Below are 18,887 nucleotides of genomic sequence, written 5' to 3' on the forward strand. Positions count from 1 at the left end.
TAACCCAGTATTCCAAAAGTGGCCTCATCAATGTCCTGTTCATCTGTAACATGACATCCCAATTCCTGCAGTCAATGCATTGACCAACAAAGGCAAGTGTACCAAACACCTTCCTCACTACCCTGCCTACCTGTAACTCCACCTTCAAGGAACTGTGAACGTGCACAACATGCCCCATGACCCTCCCATTAAAATTCACCTTTCCAAAATGCAACATTTTAGAATACTGAATAGCCTGGACAGAGTGGATGTTGGGAAGATGTTTCCATTGGTAGGAGCGACTAGGATCCGAGGGCACAGCCTTAGAGGAAAGGGAAGACCTTTTAGAATGGAGCTAATGAGAAACTATTTCAGGCAACGGATGTTGAATCTATAGAATTCAGTGCCACAGAAGGCTATGGAGGCTATGTCATTGAATATAATTAAGATAGGGATAGATAGGTTGTTGATTGTCAAGGGGATTCAGAGAAAGCGAGAGAATGGGGTTGAGAAACTTATCAGCCAGGATTGAATGGTGGAACAGGCTCGATGGGCTGCATAGCCTAATTTCTGCTCCTATGTCTTACGGTCTTATACACTGTCTGCCACTCCTTGGCCCATCTGCCCATCTGATTAAAGTTCCATTATACTCTGAGATCATGTTCTTGACTGTCCACTACACCATCAATTTTGAAGTCATCTGCAACTTACTAACCATTCCTTTTACATTCATATCCAAATTATTTATATAAATGACAAAAAGCAGTGGACCCAGCACCATCCTTGTGGCACAACACTAGTCACAGGCCTCCAGTTCAAAAAAACAACCTTCCACTACCACCCTCTGAACCCTACCTTCAAGCCAATTTTGTACCCAAATGGATAGCTCTCCCTGGAATTCCGGTGATCTAACCTTACCAACTATCCTGCCATGCAGAACCATGTTGAATGTCTTGCTAAAGTCCATATAGACAACATCCACTCAGCTGCCTCTATCCATCAACAAAAGAAGAATTCTCCCAGCTCTGAACAACTTGGGCAAGACTGAGACAGATGGGAAAATGTGGTGAGATTGGGAAAATGAGATTCTCGCAATCAAGAAAATCAAACTCTGATTTTGTACCCAAGGTTTGAACGGCAAGGAAAGGATCCCACTAGAGAAATTCAAGAGGCTATTTGCATGCATTTACATCTCAATATGACCTATTCTCATCTCATTTACATGCTGTATCCCATTCTCCCATGCCATGGAGAAAGACTGTGACAATTCCCAACATGGAAATCACATTGGGTAACTGGCTGCTCCAGCTCATTGTTTGCTTCTCCAGCCTTCAACTTGACCAGAAGTCCCCAACATCTCAGGGCATGCTCCCCAGGTAGTGACCACCAGCAGCCTTCATCCATACAGGTTGCCAGTAGAAATGTACCAGCCTCAATACATCATCATGGCAAATTTATGACACCTTTAGAGTGCAATTATTCACTTTAACATGTCCCAACATCATCTGGAAATCCAACTACAACATGTCCACAGCTTCCCTTCACCAACATCAAAAGTTAATCCTTCAGAGAACTCTGACAGATGAATTAAAAATGATTCCGCCTTCCCCTTGTGTTTTACAAAGTGCTCAACAATAACTTCATGATTGATTCTAACACCTTCACCACAACAATCTCTAACTATCCTAAAGTTTTCTTTTTTTTAGCTGAATTATATTTTCCAATTTGATGAGCCTTTTGAGAATCCACAGAACTTTGGAAAATTAACACCAATGCACTGTTACCTTGTGAGCTATCTCTTTGAAGATCTTTAGATCAGGTTAGGGTAGGGTAGTGTTGGGGTTAGGGGTTTAGGGTTAAGCTTAATGTTAGGGTTAGAATTAGGTTCAGACTGGTTAGCCCGATCAAAACCTGGGAACTTATCAACTGATAGCTACATCTGATTGGTCAGTACCTCTCCCCTTATAAATGTATTCTCATCAAGGTCCTCTCTCCCCCCATCTCCTGATTTACAGTTATTTGGTTTTGTCCTCCATAGTGAAAAGCAGAAATAAAATATTTGTTCATTTCATCCATTATTTCCTTTTTATCTACCATTAATACCTAATTCTTACACTGTCAGGAATCCAAGACAATTTTATTTACTCTGTTCTTTTTAAATACCTACATAAACGATTATCATCCATTTTTACATTTCTAGCTGGCTCCTTCTCATAATCAAGCCTCTTTTGTTTGATCAATCTTTTCATCATTCGCTGCCATTCTTTATATTCTTTCCAATCATCTGACCTGAATACCTATCCAATCATATCACTTTCATGTTATGAATAAAGAAGAATTCATATTTAACCAATGCTTTTGCAAAAAGCTTCACATGAGCTTAATCAGAAAAAAAATGAGATCTTGAACCAATACAAGGAGATGTTAGAACAGAAGATAAAATCTTGTTTGAAGCAGTCATAAAGTGTTAAAGTAGACATTAAAATATCAAAGTGAGTGAAGTAAATTTTGGATCACATACTTCATTTGCATTTTATGAATAAAACAGTTTTTGAATTTTATACATTTTGTCACAAAATAACTTTGCACAAAAAGATTACCTCTTAAAGTATTATTTGAAATTCCACAAATATCCATATCCTTCCACCACTGATGCTCAGTTGTTGTCATGTCATCATAGTCTTGCAATACGATAGGACTCCTCTCTCATTAAAGAGGTGTGTTTTAACCTGAGGGCCACTATACCTCAGGTGAGGGCAAGAGTTTGAGAAGGAGAAGCTTCATGGAAATCTCAGCCACTGATGGGAAGTGAATCCACACTGTTGGCATTACACTGCTTTGCAAGACAACCATCTAGCCAACTGAATTAATCCCCTGACACTCAGTAGCAACAGTGTATATTATCGACAAGATGCACTGCAGAAATTCACCAAAGATCCTCAGTCAGCACCTTCTAAACTCACAACCACATTCGTCTAGAATGGGCAGCTGATATATGGGAACGCCACCCCTCCAAGCCACTCACCATCCTGATATGGAAATATATTGCTGTCCTTCAGCATCAGTTGAGAGAGGTAAATGTGCATTCTGCACCCAAAAGCTGGTCAAACTACAAAGTGGTAACATGAAAATGGTGTGGGATTGGCAAGGCAGGGCAAAACTGTTTATTCAGCAACCAATAATCAGCAATCTCAGACAGGATCCACATCTCTGAGAAAATGTTGTTTCGACCCAAGAATCAGCAATTCTGACTTAATATGCTTTAAAACAAATGAAAACACTCAAAGGAAACTTACTGATACTTCTGCTCCTCACTTTCCAGAAAGAAATTGTCAAAGGTTGCAAATGCTTCATTTCCATTCCAGTCCTTCAGCTGAATGCGGAGAACATGAGGAGACTGGCTGGTGAGAAGGTGAACAAATTCATTTCCAAGCCAATATTCTCCCGAGGGGTCTCCAAAGCCCTGATAAGACAATTATGGTTAGTATCCATAAAGTAGCATCCACACCAGAACAGAAGACCCTGATCCAAATGGAACAAGACTAAGTATTGATGTCTTTCAAAACTGTGTATACATTTCATACATTTGCTTGTGAATTCTGAAGATGAAGTGGCTTTGTTATCATAAGGGCAATAAATTTATATGGCTGCAAAGAAAACTAACAGCTGTGTCAATGTTTCATATCAAATAAAAGCGCACACAAAGCTTTCTTCAATTTATTTGGTAAAAGGACTTATACACTTAATGGTAAGGTCCTAGGGAGTGTTACTGAACTAAGAGACCTTGGAGTACGGGTTCATAGCTCCTTAAAAGTGGAGTCGCAGGTAGATAGGATAGTGAAGAAGGCATTTGGTATGCTTTCCTTTATTGGTCAGATTATTGAGTACAGGAGTTGGGAGGTCATGTTGCGGCTGTACAGGACATTGGTTAGGCCACTGTTGGAATATTGCATTGCAATTCTGGTCTCCTTCCTATCGGAAAGATGTTGTGAAACTTGAAAGGATTCAGAAAGATTTATAAGAATGTTGCTAGTGTCGGAGGATTTGAGCTGTGAGGGGAGGCTGAACAGGCTGGGGCTGTTTTCCGTGGAGCATCAGAGACTGAGGGGTGACCTTATAGAGGTTTACAAAATCATGAGAGGCATGGATAGGATAAATGGACAAAGTCTTTTCCATGGGGTCAGGGAGTCCAGAACTAGAGGGCATAGGTTTCGGGTGAGAGGGGAAAGATATAAAAGGGACCTAAGGGGCACTTTTTCACGCGGAGATTGGTACATGTATGGAATGAGCTGCCAGAGGAAGTGGTGGAGGCTGGTACAATTGCAACATTTAAGAGGCATTTGGATGGGTATATGAATAGGAAGGGTTTGGAGAGATATGGGCCAGGTGCTGGCAGATGGGACTAGATTGGGTTGGGATATCCGGTCGGCATGGCCGGCTGGACCGAAGGGTCTGTTTCCATGCTTTACATCTCTATGACTCGAAGTAGGGTTCTTGTTACAATGGGGCATTCTGCTGAAATTGTGGATTAAAGAAAAATGAACAGAAGAGTTTAAATAAAATTTAGAAGAAAATAACACAACATTAACTGACATGAGTAATTTCACTGTACTAAAATAAAAATCACAGTTTTGGAAAAATGCAACAGCAGGATCTAGGAAGCATGTTATCATGAAGGCAATCTACAATGAAAAGAAAACCGAGTGATCAGAAAGATGTTGAATAGTAACTCACTCAACCATTGTATTGTTAGAAACTGGACAAAGTAGATAGTATAGTTCACAGAGCAAAATAACTGTATGCCGTTATACATTATCATAGGCTTATTAACTAGAAGATCATGTTAGGCTTATGAGTAAGACCATTTATACATTGTTGAAAAAGTCATGTCTTCGAAGTAAAGTTTGTGTTATTTTTATACCAGCTGAACCAGATTCTTCAATTTGTTTCTAATGGTTCCAAACTATGTGCAGGATTGTACTTTGATCTATATCCACAAGGAATCAAACCAAGATTGCTTAAGCATGTTATTTTTGTTTTGGACCCTCACAGATATTGGAAAAGAAAGACTTTTTAGCCAATCAATTTGGGTGATTCAAGACTCATTGAATAAAGAGTGTGCTGATAATTGCACCAACCACTTATAATTTCAGCAGATTGGAAACTATAAGTTAAGAGAGAATAAAATGTTTTTCAGTGTTAATATTATAATGGCATGCACACACAAACTGAATCTAATCAAAGTGATTCCATTTAAAGAGTATAAAGTCTTGGAACATTGTTGGACCTTCTTTGCCTCAAAACATAAGACACAATGATTGTTATATTATTAACTGAGTATTAATAAACGTATTGAGCTTTCCAAGTTCAAGCAATTGCAATTATATTCATAAAATAAAACCAATAATTAACAGAAGTAATTATTTTCATAGCTGGCTGGACAACTCAAGTAAAGGGAAGATCTTTTAGAACGGAGATAAGAAGAAATTTCTTCAGCCAGAGAGTTGTGAAAATATGGAATTCATTGCCACAGAAGGCTATGGAGGCTAGGTCATTGAGTATATTTAAGACTGAGATAGACGGGTTCTTGATTATCAAGGGGATTATCGGTTACAGGGAGAAAGCAGGAGAATGGGGTTGAGAAACATATCAGTCATGATTGAATGGCGGAGCAGATTGGATGGACTGAATGGCCTAATTTCTGCTCTTATGGCTTATGGTCTTATGGACAACTTTTCACACTGCAATATATATTAATAATGGCATTCTAATGTAATTGCATCTATATTCAAGAATGCAAAGCTTCTTCTCACATTAAATAAAACACATTTATTCTCAAAATTGAAATCCAGCAAATATATTTGAGTTCTTTTGAGTTTCCTTATGATTTTCTACTCCATTGGGTTATTGTCTCTGAATGTCATGGACATTCATAGTAAATTCTTAAGTAAATTCGCTGGGACCAGAGTATTTATGACCTTCCAGATGTTTGAAGATCTTATTCCAATATATAAAAGTGGCACACTATGTAAACTGAGCCATTTGTATAAAATGCCCAAATTATTTAAAACAATCCAGAAAGGAGAGGTTGCAATCAATCTAGTGCAAAATGGATTCGTAGTATATCCTCAGCATATTATATATTGTGCTAGTTTTGATATTCCAATGACTTGGAAAACAAGGCCTACATTTTCATTTCAACTCAATTAAAAGCAATAAGACTGGGAATCTCTGACAAAGGGTTTGAATAATTGTTCAATGAACTTCAGTGGAAGGAAGGAATTTCAGTGAAAAATGACAACCGACTTGTTACAAACATAAAGATCAAATGTCAGCCCTCAAAGCATGTATGTTGCTCTATAGTGTCTTCTTGGGCTTTTATTCCTTCTTCAATCATTAAAGCAAGATAAATAGAAAACAAACAAAAAAACACACAGATAGTAGTTCCTGGGTTCTAAGGATTTTACTTCTTTGAAGTTCAAATAATTTATTTGCAGGAAACGTGAACAGTTTTATCACAATGGCAGACAAAAGAATAATAGTTTGCAGCTGTTGGTTACCTGATACAAAATAGTGTCATTTTTTGACACTTGAAAGAAGCTAAAAAAAAGCTTTCAACCAGATCATTTGTTGGGGTTGCTCATGAACAATGTATGTTTGTCTTCATTGATTCCTGAACAAAAGGTACCTGCCTCTCTCATATTCTACCAGTTTCCTAACCTCTGTTTAGAAGCGCAGTGAAGATGACAACCTTCATTTAACGCTGGCCAGTTTTGAAATTATAGCTTTAAAACAGAATTAATTGTTTATATTACAATGAAATATCTTAAAAGGGAAACAAAATCTTAGATAAATGTTAAAAACTGAAAGAATTGCAGATTCTTTGAATCAGAAACAAAAACAGAAGTTGCTGGTAAAACTCAGCAGGTCTGGCAGCATCTATGAAGAGAAATCAAAGTTAATGATTTGGGTCCAATGACCTTTCCTCAGAATGGATCCTTCCCCAGTTCTGAGAAAGGGTCAGCGGATCGAAAACATTAACTTTGATTTCTCTGCACAGATGCTGCCAGACCTGCTGAGCTTTTCCAGCAACTTCTGTTTTTGTCTTCGAAAAAATTATGCTGTCTCTAAACATTTTTCAATCCTTTTTTCATTATCTTCCCTATGTTTTGGTTTTTCTACATTACTTATCTTGATTAAAATATTCTATTCTAAAAAATAAATCTTAAATATTCAATTGTACAGTCATAGAAATGTATAGCACCAAAACAAACTCTTCAGTTCAAACTCGTCCATGCCGACCAAATATCCTAAATTAATCTAGTCTCATTTGCCAGCATTTGGCCCATATTCCTCTATACCCTGCCTATTCATATACCCATCCAGATGCCTTTTAAATGTTGTAATTGTACAAGCCCTCACCACCTCTCTGGCAGCTCATTCTGTACATGCATCACCCTCTGCATGAAAAAGCTACTCCTTAGATCCCTTTTACATTTTTCTCTTCTCACCCCAAACCTATGCCCTCTAGTTTTGGACTCTCCTTGTAAATCTTTTCTGAACTCTTTCAAGTTTCACAACATCCTTCTTATAACAGAGAGACCAGAATTGCATGTAGTAGCTCAAAAGTGGCCTAACCAATGTCCTGTAAAGCCACAACATGATCTTCCAACTCCTATCATCAATATACTGAACAATAAAGCCAAGAATACCAAATACCTTCTTCACTATCCTATCTACCTATGATTCTACATTCAAGGAGCTATGAACCTGCACTCCACAGTCTCTTTGTTCAGCAACTCTCCCCAGGACCTTACCACTAAGTGTATGAGTCCTGCAAGTCCTGCTCTGATTTGCCTTTCCAAAATGCAGCACCTCACATTTATCTAAATTAAACTCCATCTGCCACTTCTCAGCCTATTGGCCCATCTGATCAAGATCCCATTGTAATCTTAGGTAACCTTGTTCGCTGTCCAATACACCTCCAATTTTGGTGTCATCTGCAAACTTACTAACCATACCTCCTATGTTTGCATCCAAATCATTTATATAAATGATAAAAAGCAGTGGCCCCGGCATTGATCCTTGTGGTATATCACTGGTCACAGACCTCAGGTCTGAAAAGCAACCATCCTTCACCACCCTTTGTCTTCTATCTTTGAATCATTGCTGTATCCAAATAGGTTCTTCCTGTATTTCAGAGATCTAACCTTGCTTCCTAGTCTACTATTAGGAACCTTGTTGAATGCCTTACTGAAGTCTAAATAGCGTCCACTGCTCTGCCCTCACCAATTCACTTTATTACTTCTTCAAAAAACTCAGTCAAGTTAGTGAGTCATGTTGACTATCCCTAATTAGTCCTTGCCTATCCAAATACATGTAAATACTGTCACTCTGGAGTCCCTGCAACAACTTGTCCACCACCGAAGTCAGGCTCACCAGTCTATAGATCCCTGGCTTTTCTTTGCCACCTTTCTTAATAGCCAACCTCCAGTCTTCTGGCACCTCACCTGTGACTATTAATGATACAAATATCACAGCAAGGAGCCCGACAATCACTTCCCTAATTTCCCACTAAGTTCTTAACATTTTGTCTTGATTTCAGCCTGTGTGCATCAATAAGGATTGTTAACTCTGATTGATTGAAAAGGAACAACATTACTTAGCCTGTACACACAGAGCAGAGTTTAATTTAGATGAAGGAGATCCTGCATGCTAGCTGGAGAGCCATCTGTAAATCCTGTGTTTCTGTTTTCAAGAAAGCCTGCTGTATTGATTGAAACTCACACACACAACTTAAACCACTCCATTGTGTAATGGCCTCAGTGACACCCAATAAGATTGACTAGTTCAGCAGCTTGGAGACCATGGCTGCTGTTGAGACCCAGGATAACCAATGAAAAGAGGGGAATAATGAGGTGAGGGTCCCATGGGATGAGGATGGGCATTAGTACCAAATGTAAACAGTGATTCTCAATAGGTCCAATCTTCCCTATGCCAGTTTTGTTCATAAGGCACTGAGTGCCTTTCTATGAGGAACTCCCATCCCAACCCAGAAGCAATCCTGATAGCATTTGTTTTTCGAGCTCCCCCCGTGATGCATTTCCCACCTGCTGCTGCTCTGTTTAACAACAGTGACAGTGGAGTGAACCCTTGACATTAATTAGAGCAGCAGGGTCATGAGCCTCCCACTCAATTAAATACCATGCTAGTACCAAATCGATTGAGGGAGAAGACATTAAACTCAATGCACAAGTCCTAGATTCCCTATTGAGAGCACGGCTGTGCATCTCTCTTTTTATTACCATAGCTTGCGATTTGAAAATCCATGATAAGTGTTCGAGTAACTAAATGCATTATGAATGGTGAACACTGCTTGTTTATCACTTACAGGTAAAATATAGATGTTTATATTCCCTTGTTCTTGATTCATCCATGAGAGGAAACAGTTTCTTCCTACCTACTCTATCAGATGATAGAAGTTGCAATTTGATTTATGGCTTAACAAAGTGAACTTTTAGTGCCCCATATTTAATTCCACAGTGAAGTCAGGAGTAACAATAAAATTTGAACTATAATGTCCAGTAGCATATCTGGAAAACAATATTTTCATACTAAAAGGTGTAGAAATATGACATGTGACATTGGCTCTGGATATTGGGTCTAATGAGACATTCAAGAGTTAGAAGGGTGGACTTTGTTTAGGCAAGGGTAAAATAGATATGGAGCAATGGAGCTAAGGTCTTTCAGCCATGTTTTTAAAGTATTATTTCATAATGTGGGTATTGCTAACAGGACTATCTCTACTTGAGCACATGCAGTTTCCTCAGCTACTTCAGAGGACAGTTTGAGTTAACTACATTGCTGTGAATCTGGAGTTACACATAGGCAAAGTAAGAATGGCAGATTTCCTTCCTGAAAGAACACAAGTGAACCAGATAAGTTATTACAACAATTGATCACAGTTTCATGGTCAATATTTCATAAACTAACTTTAATTCCAGGTTTTATTAACTGAATTTAAATTCTGTCTGGTTCAATAGTGGGATTTAAACCCTTGTCTCCAGAACATTATCCTCGGATCCTGAAATCCTGTTATTAGCACTACACTCCTGGAGAATTCAATGGCAGGACAGGTTCAGGGAACTAAATGGCCTACTCCTATTGTGACATTGAAAGTCAATATGCTCAGCTTCTCCTCAAATGACATGATGTGAAGACTAATCTATGAGCTCTTGATGAATTCAAATGCAGACATTTAATTGTTTTTACTTTCATGCCTTATTCAGTTAAATAGAAGGCTGTTATTTATTCTCTTAAGCAGATTAATTCTTTTCTTTCTTTGCTTCCAGTCTGGTGTACATTACTGTCACTGAAGTAGCAGCTCAGGAGCCAAGGTTAACATTCTGGGAACATAGGCTAACACCTACTAGGGTGGCTAATGGTATTTATTTCAGATTTTATTACTTTGATGTAAAATGTAATGACCATGAAACTACTTTGTCCATAATATTATTGCTAAAATCCATCATGTTCTTTAATGTAACTTAGGTCAAGAAAGGAAGAACATCGACATTGCCCACCTAGTCTTGTCTACGTATGCCTTCAGACCTGCAGGAATGTGCTTGATTCCTAACTGCCCTTTGAAAAGGCCCTGTGAACCAATCAGTTCAAGGATAATTAATAGTGGGCAACAAGGGCTTGCTTTGTCAGCAATGCCCATGCTCCATTGAAAAGTAATTCAAAACTTCACAATGTGAACCATCAGTGTCATTAAGCAGTGAGCTTTAGTACACATCTTAAAATGTTCATAAAGCACACAGAGGTTTTTTTCATAAAAAGAAACCAAACAACATAAAAGATAAGAACAGGTGATGACAACGTGGCTTGCTGAGCTGAGCATACTTCAGAGTTCAACGTGAGCATGCCAAATTTTGGGTATCCATTCCATTTCCAATCCATTCCAAATATCTCTTGATTCTCTGAGAGGCCAAAATTCTGTCTACCATAACCTGAAATATTTTGAATGAAGTCACAATGGCAGATCCACAACCCTTTAGTCCAGAGAATCCCAAAGATTCACAGTCCTTTGTGTGAAGCAATTTTACCATATCTCAGTCGTAAATGATAGCCCCTTACCCTCTGGTTTTTAATTCTCCTGGCTAGAGAATCTCTCTTGTCTAGCCTGTACATTATCTTCCAAGAATGTTCTAATATGGTTACCTTATATTCTGCAACATTTCTTAAAATATAGACTAGATTTATTCAGCCATTCAAAATAGGATGACCCTTTTGTCCCAAGGACCAGACTAATGAACTTTGTCTGACAAATCATTTGCTCTCTTAATTTGGAGCTGTGCCTGCCTGCTACTTTCTTGCTTACCTTGTATGAGCACACACAAGTCTCTTATAACATCAACATTTGCAAGTTTCATGCCTTTCAAACATATTCCACTTTTGCATTTGCGATCACTCCATTGGTCACAACATTCCAATTTCAAAATGCCCATATGTGCTTACTCTCTGCTTTCAGTCCATTAACTAATCTGCTATCCAACCTCTTATGATTATGGTCACAATAGAATATTAATTTTCAGCTTCCACCAACTGATTTTAATATTTGCGATCTTTTTTGGACTTCCATTAAAAAGAGCAAACTCTGAATTAAGATGGTAGGAGTGATTGCCTGACCAGGTTCAGCCAAGCTCATTAAATGATCAACAAACTACAATCAAATCAAACCAAAATTGACATTATTAAAGAAATGGTTTAGATCAATATCCCCTGCTTATTGGTTGATACATAACTTCTGAAACTTCAAATGTATTAGGCTGAAACTTGGCTCATGATTATCTTGCTTGAAACAAAAACAATAAGGTCAAACATGAGAATACACAAGTGAAATGTACCTCATGTAATGGCTTTTGGGCACCACAGGGAAAGAAAATAGATTTGCAACAGCAGATTGGGAGGCAATGGCCGAGTTATTGCTGGACTGTTTAATCCAGAGATCCAGATGATGTTCTGGGGACCTGAAGCTGACTTTGAATCCTGCCATGGCAGATGGTGGAATTTGAATTCAATAAACATCTGGAATTAAGAATCTAATGTTGACCATGACTCTATTGTTGATTGTTGGGAAAAACCCATCTGGTTCACAAATGTCTTTTAGGAGGGAAACTACCATCTTTACCTGGTCTGCCATACATGTGACTTCAGACCACAATAATGTGGTTGACTCTTAACTGCCCTCTAGGCATTTAGGGATGGGTATTAAATGCTACCTAGCCAGCAAAACTCTCATCCCATGAATGAATAAATTTTTAAAAATACTCTCCCACAGTCCCTTTTCCTCTATTGATTTGGAGATGCCGGTGTTGGACTGGGGTGTACAAAGTTAAAAATCACACAACACCAGGTTATAGTCCAACAGGTTTAATTGGAAGCACACTAACTTTCGGAGCGACTCTCCTTCATCATCCTTCATTCTGATGAAGGAGCGTCGCTCCGAAAGCTAGTGTGCTTCCAATTCAACTTGTTGGACTATAACCTGGTGTTGTGTGATAGTTAACCTTCTCCTCTCAGTGTCTTAGAGACAACACATGATGAAAAATAAATTGGAGAAATACTGTTCATCAAAAACTCAAAGAAATCTATAAGATTCACTGCTATTGAAGAAACAAGTAATCAAGAAAACAACCATGGTCTCGGGAATGACCTTACACCTTAAGGACTCGAAGGATTTTTTAATATGCTTAGTCTTGCTCTTCCACTTGGTATTCAACAGTCAGCCTTTTTAGACTTGATATCTTTTTGTGCATCTGTTTGCTTGATAGAATCCTTAGAATCCTTACAGTGTGAAAATAGGCCATTTGGCTCAACATGTTCACACTGATTCTCCAAAGAGTATCCCACTCAGACCCATCCCTCTCCACTATCCCTGTAACCCTACATTTCCTACGGCTAACACACCTAACTAACACATCCCTACACATAACCTAAACAATGGGGCAGTTTTACATGGGCAATCCACCTACATGCATATCTTTGAACTTTGGTAGGAAATTGGAGCACCTTCCAGAAACCCATGCAGACTTGGGGATGTGCATGGGTTTTTCCACAGAGTTACAAAGGAATGTAATTCATGTTCTACCGCTCAATTAAATGTTACAACTGGACCTTTCTTTTGATCTGGAAAACTGATGTGAGATATAATTACGTTCTAAAAGGAATTTTAAAACTTTGTTGCTTGCAGCTGAGAAGGTTAAAAACAGGGAGCTGATTTGAACTCCTCATTAGTTGTAACAACACTAATCTATTTAGATTAGATTACCTACAGTGTGGAAACAGGCTCTTCGGCCCAACCAGTCCACACCGACCCTCCGAAAAGTAACCCACCCAACCCCATTTCCCTCAAACTAATGCACCTAGCACAATGGGCAATTTAGCATTGTCAATTCATCTGCCCTACACATCTTTGGACTGTAGGAGGAAACCCACACAGATACAGGGGGAATATGCAAACTCTACACAGGCAGTCACCTGAGGCTGGAATCGAACCTGGGACCCTAGTGCTGTGAGGCACAGTGCTAACTGCTGAGACACTGTGCTGTCCCATGCTTATTACTTCAACTCCATAAGCCCTGATCTCGTCTGTTAACATTTATATGTCACCTGATCGAATTCCTTTAGACAATCCAAATATGCTAGATTTGTATCTATCCTATTAGTTACATGCTTTTAAAAAGTTCTGATATTGTTCCCTTTTGCAAAATCATGTTGACTTATTTCTGATCATTACTAAGCTTTTATAATTAAATGTAATTATATAATTACATTAATTCTTAATCATAGATTGCTAATTTCCGAAAGACTGATGTTAAGTTAACTGACCTGTTGTTCCTCGTCACTTGCACTGTCATTTCTTCAATGGCAGTGCGTTGTGTACTGATTTGCAATTCGTTGCGACTATTCCAAGATCAAAGGAATTTTGAAAATCAGTAGTGCATCCACTGTTCCTGCATCAATCTCTTTCAAACATTAGGATGTAGGCCGTCAGATCATGAAGGTTTTACTGGAGTTTAGTCCCTTGACTTTCTCAGTTGATGTTCAATATTTTAAATTCCTCACTCTTATTCACCCCTGCACTAATCTTTATTTTTCCTTTGCCCAAAAGGGTGATAGTGGATGGTTTTAACTTTTGAAATATAGAACTTTTCTTGAAATAATTTTCAGTAAGATTATGATGTCAAACTTCATCACATTCAGTGAGTGACCCATGTTTTCAAAGTTGTTTTGAATTCATATCCAACACCTCTGACAGGAAATTTCCCTACATCCAAAATTGATAACATAAGCAACACAGTCATGAGTATATTATATTTGATTGAAAGATAATCTTGTGAAAATAGATGCTGACCTTTGGCATTTACCTTGCTCCATTTACCTGCTCTAAGGAAATATATAATATTGGATGGAGTAGTTCGACAGAAGCATCTCACTAATCGTCATTATTCTTTCAAGTGTCCATATGTTAACCAGTTCTTTTAAGCAGTTGAGTAGGATGTCCACAGAAGGGAAATGGCATCCTTCCAAATTGATATAGACTGGAACAAAAAACCCAGGTAATGTGCCACCTTCCCAAATCAAGTAGAGTTTAGGCAAGAAGATAAGTTTGAATGTTATATTTTGAGCTTCATTGTGGTTAATCAAGGTAAGAGAGCTGTGAAGGACCAGAGAAAGAAGCCTTGAATTTTTCTATATAATCAACCTCCACAATCAAAACTAGTATCTTTTTATTTAGAACTAACACTAGATATTTTCCTGACAAGAATGTACTACCACCATAGAAAAACCTTTGAAGGTAATTGGTCATTAACACATAGATATTTCTCAATTGTGTAAACTGGGTATGGAATTGGTGTGTGCCTGTTGACATCATTGCTTGTCTCTGACATTGAGAGAGAGAGCAAAATACATCCATTGAAATTAATGAAAACATTTCTCTAATGCTATTTTTCACATTTTTACAGGGTGGGAATAAATTCTTCTTTCTCTGGGATGTAACCAAAAATAACTACAATGTCTACCAGAATACATGTGAATATCAAACTCAACCACAAATATGCGGAGAATGCAACTGTGGCTCATTTACTAGTAAGAGAATATGCTTTACGGACTCTGCCTAAAATGGGAAATCATGAACCACTCCACAACCATCCCCAACCCCCATCCTCCACCTCCAACTCCCAGCAAGTTTTTTGTCTTCCTTGGAGGTCTTTCACAAATCCTCAACACATTCCTACAGAGGGGGTGTGATAGATTAATACCAAATATAAAACACACAATCTCAATTCAAAAGAACAAAAGAACTGAGTGAAGCCAAACCCCACCCTTGGAATTTACCTCAGAATGACTGGCGATTTTGCTTTATAATTTCTAAGCTACCTTCCATCGGTCCAAGATACTTGACAGCTCATAAATTATTTCTGAAGCATTGTATGTTTGACAAACACCAAGCAGCTAATATGCTGACAACATTCAATTTCTCTCCATGTCTGCCTGGCCAATGGGAGAAATGATTAAAAAAAGATTCTAAAAAATTCTGAACTTGTTTCAATGTGGAATAAATACTAGCCATGACACCTGGATACCCCAAAAATGTTGCACAGTCTGTCAGGATCTATAAATAGAACAGACAAGTTTACATTTTAGGTGTGCACCCTGCATCACGACTGGGAAAAAAATCTAAATAACACCATTGAAAAAAAACGTAAAATGAACCGGATGAAAAAGCAAGTAAATTTTCCCATTGCTTTCCTTACTCATAAATACATTTCTCCTTCAGTTGTCTTCATGGCATGGTGGCTCAGTGGTTAGCACTGCAGCCTCACAGTGCTAGGGACCCAGATTTGATTCCAGCCTCAGGCGACTGTCTGGGTGAAGTTTGTAAGTTCTCTCTGTGTCTGTGAGGGTATCCTCCGGGTGCTCTGGTTTCCTCCCACAATACAAAGATGTGCAGGTTCAGTGAATTGGCCATTCTAAATTGCCCATAGTGTTAGGTGCATTAGTCAGATGGAAATGGGTCTGGGTGGGTTACTGTTCGGAGGATCGGTGTGGACTTGTTGAGCTGAAGGGCCTGTTTCCACACTGTAGGGAATCTAATCTTAATCCTGTTCCTTTCTGACATTGTCCATTTATATATTCCACAGTTCTAATGAAGGTTGTCAAAATTGACTAGAAGGTTGTTACAGATCACTCTGCTATAACGCTACAGTTGCGTTCCTCTGCAACCTCGCGCTACGGAAAATCATGCTATTGAAAATCGCTATAGAAAATCGTGCTGTAGAAGGGTCATAGGTCAAGAAGATATTTCCTCTAATGGGTGAATCTAAGACTAAGGTTCACTATTTAAGTTTTGGTGCATACACTTACGCCAGGGGTTAATCAATTTTGTTCTTTCCGAGGGTCATGAGTCGTTGGAACTCTCTGCCTGCAAAAGCCAACTGAGGCGGAGTTCTTGGAAATTTTTAAGGGAGAAGTGGATAGATTCTTGTTAAGCAAAGGATTGAAAGCTGATCTGCAGCAGACAGGAATGTGTATTCAAGGTTACAATCAGATTGAACATTATTGGATTAAAGGTTTGAGCAGGATGAGAGGTCTATTCCTGCTTCTGATTCGTATGTCTCTTGCACAAAGTCTGCAACTGGGTGCAATTAATTGAAACTCACAATGGAGATTAATACCTGCTGTGCCTGGTTTTATTATATCTGGTTGGCATGAATGAGTTGGACCAAAGGGTTTGTTTCCGTGCTGTACATCTCTATGCCTCTATGATTCTAGGTGGATCCCATACTTGGCCTTAGGGCATTTTCTTTTGATGCAAATAAATGCAGATTACTTTCTCATGCCAATATTGAGAGAAAAGCATTTGATTTTGATATTGCTGCTTTCAAATTCAGAAAGTTATTTTTTAAGTCAAAAGTGAAATGCTTCTTACCAGTTTATATTCTTTCCAGTCACGGTGAAAGTCTATGTTCCCATTTTCACGATGCTGGAAGATTGTCCATCCTCCTCCATTGATCTCCATATCACAGAACACCTACAAAGAAGAAATGGGAGGTGGTCATGCAAATAATTTCTGCTGGCATTTTAAAAGGAGCTTCTGAGTAATTTTTAATTGCTTCCATAGCACATCCTTCATTCTATTGGTTTTCACATGTAATTAATGCAGATTGCTTTTTTTTTTGAATTTTCAACCTCATTTTAATGCATCTCCATCAATTCTGATATGGTCTTCAGCCAACGATTGGTCAAATTCAATATGTTACTTGATAACATTATCTGGCATCATTTGTTCTCAAACAATAAATTATGACATGAAAATTATTGAGAAATAAAGATGATTTTATTTCAAAAATTACAATGAGTGATTAACTTCATTGTTTTTCACTTTTCTGACAGGGCATCATGAAGTTATTGCAATGTAATAGTGATCTACCTAAGGGCAGGCCTTCTGCAGTGAAAATAGCCCATCATTCAGACACTGTTAAACTACCCCCAACCTTTGGTTCCAGTACCCAGCTCATTCTTGTCCCATTGACATCCAGTCTCTGAAATTTGATTATTTCTACTCTAGTTTGACCAATGGCATTTCCTATTACCACACACTGTAAGTAATCTAATCTAATCTAATCTAATCTACCCAGCTCATTCTTGTCCCATTGACATCCAGTCTCTGAAATTTGATTATTTCTACTCTAGTTTGACCAATGGCATTTCCTATTACCATCCCTTTAGAGTAAGAACTAGTGGAATGTAGATTTTAGGTCTATGTAAGAGAGGTTTAATAATTAACTTGTCAGTGTTTCTGGAGCCATGATTTTCCAACCAGTATGTGTGAAAGAGCAACTCCTGAATGATAATGGGAATTTGTATGGATTGTGAAAATTTTATGATTGAAATTAGTAAATATTGAAAAGCTTTAGCATGCTTTTAGTTTTGAAGAAACAAGATTTTTATTGTTGCTTTGGAGACAAACCCATAGATTGGATAGCCCTTTCATGGTAGTTCACAGGAGGCATGGTTGAGGTTAGATGTATAAACAGTTTGTCTTGCAGAAGGAAGTTTTAGTTCAGAACAGCTAGGAAATATGTTACCTCAGTGTAAGATGCTACTTTGAAAAGTATAGACCAGAAGTGTTTGGTTAGAGCTCTGAAGGAGTTATTCAAAGCTAAGGAAATTTAAGCTCAGCTATATGAGTAATCAAGGAAAAGACTATCAAATATTCAGGACAAGGAAATTAAAGAAATTGTTATGTCAAACTTATAGACATGACAGAGAAGAGAACTCTCTCTGAGTACTGTAAAGTGATGGTGTAGGAATAAATGGGATTTTGTTCAGCCGTGTTTTGAAATGTTTCAAATTGATTTACATATGAATAGCTTGATACGTTTGATTTTATCTTTATTCTTTTTGTACAAGAGCTTCTGTTTTACCAATAAAACCAAACCTGTAGCATTGCAAACTTGTTTCAATAATCATGATTTGGAGATGCCGGTGTTGGACATTTTTTAGATTAGAATCAATCTAAACATCAGGTCATAGACAGAGAACACAGGGGGCTAACACCTTCAACATATTGTCTAGCTATCACCATTGTTAACAGCTAACCCGAGAATGCAACTTTAAAAAAAGGTTTTGTGATTTACACATGAAAGAAGTGAAACTATCACTGTATTCGAACAGATGAAAGGCTTAACAGACAATCAATTTTTCAATGTATAATTTCAGTTACATCACACTGCAAATTTTTGCTATAAATTCTGTGTTACGATCGAGCCCTCCACTATCACCTGATGAAGGAGCGTCACTCCGAAAGCTAGTGTGCTTCCAATTAAACCTGTTGG

The 18,887-nt window shown here is 38.1% G+C and overlaps 1 protein-coding gene across 2 annotated transcripts in view; it reads right to left on the bottom strand.

Annotated features, from left to right (window-relative positions):
• The window catches only part of angpt2b (angiopoietin 2b), a 247,463-nt gene that overhangs the window by 77,920 nt on the left and 150,656 nt on the right, over positions 1-18,887 (bottom strand). For both annotated transcript variants that reach the window (XM_043717869.1, XM_043717870.1), the window contains 2 exons: positions 16,979-17,080; positions 3,276-3,442 (listed from right to left, as the gene is read on the bottom strand). In XM_043717869.1, the coding sequence (XP_043573804.1) occupies positions 3,276-3,442; positions 16,979-17,080 (269 nt within the window). The remainder of the gene's footprint in view (positions 1-3,275; positions 3,443-16,978; positions 17,081-18,887) is intronic.

This window comes from Chiloscyllium plagiosum, chromosome 27 (genome assembly GCF_004010195.1).
Source record: "Chiloscyllium plagiosum isolate BGI_BamShark_2017 chromosome 27, ASM401019v2, whole genome shotgun sequence".
Lineage (NCBI taxonomy): Eukaryota > Metazoa > Chordata > Chondrichthyes > Orectolobiformes > Hemiscylliidae > Chiloscyllium > Chiloscyllium plagiosum.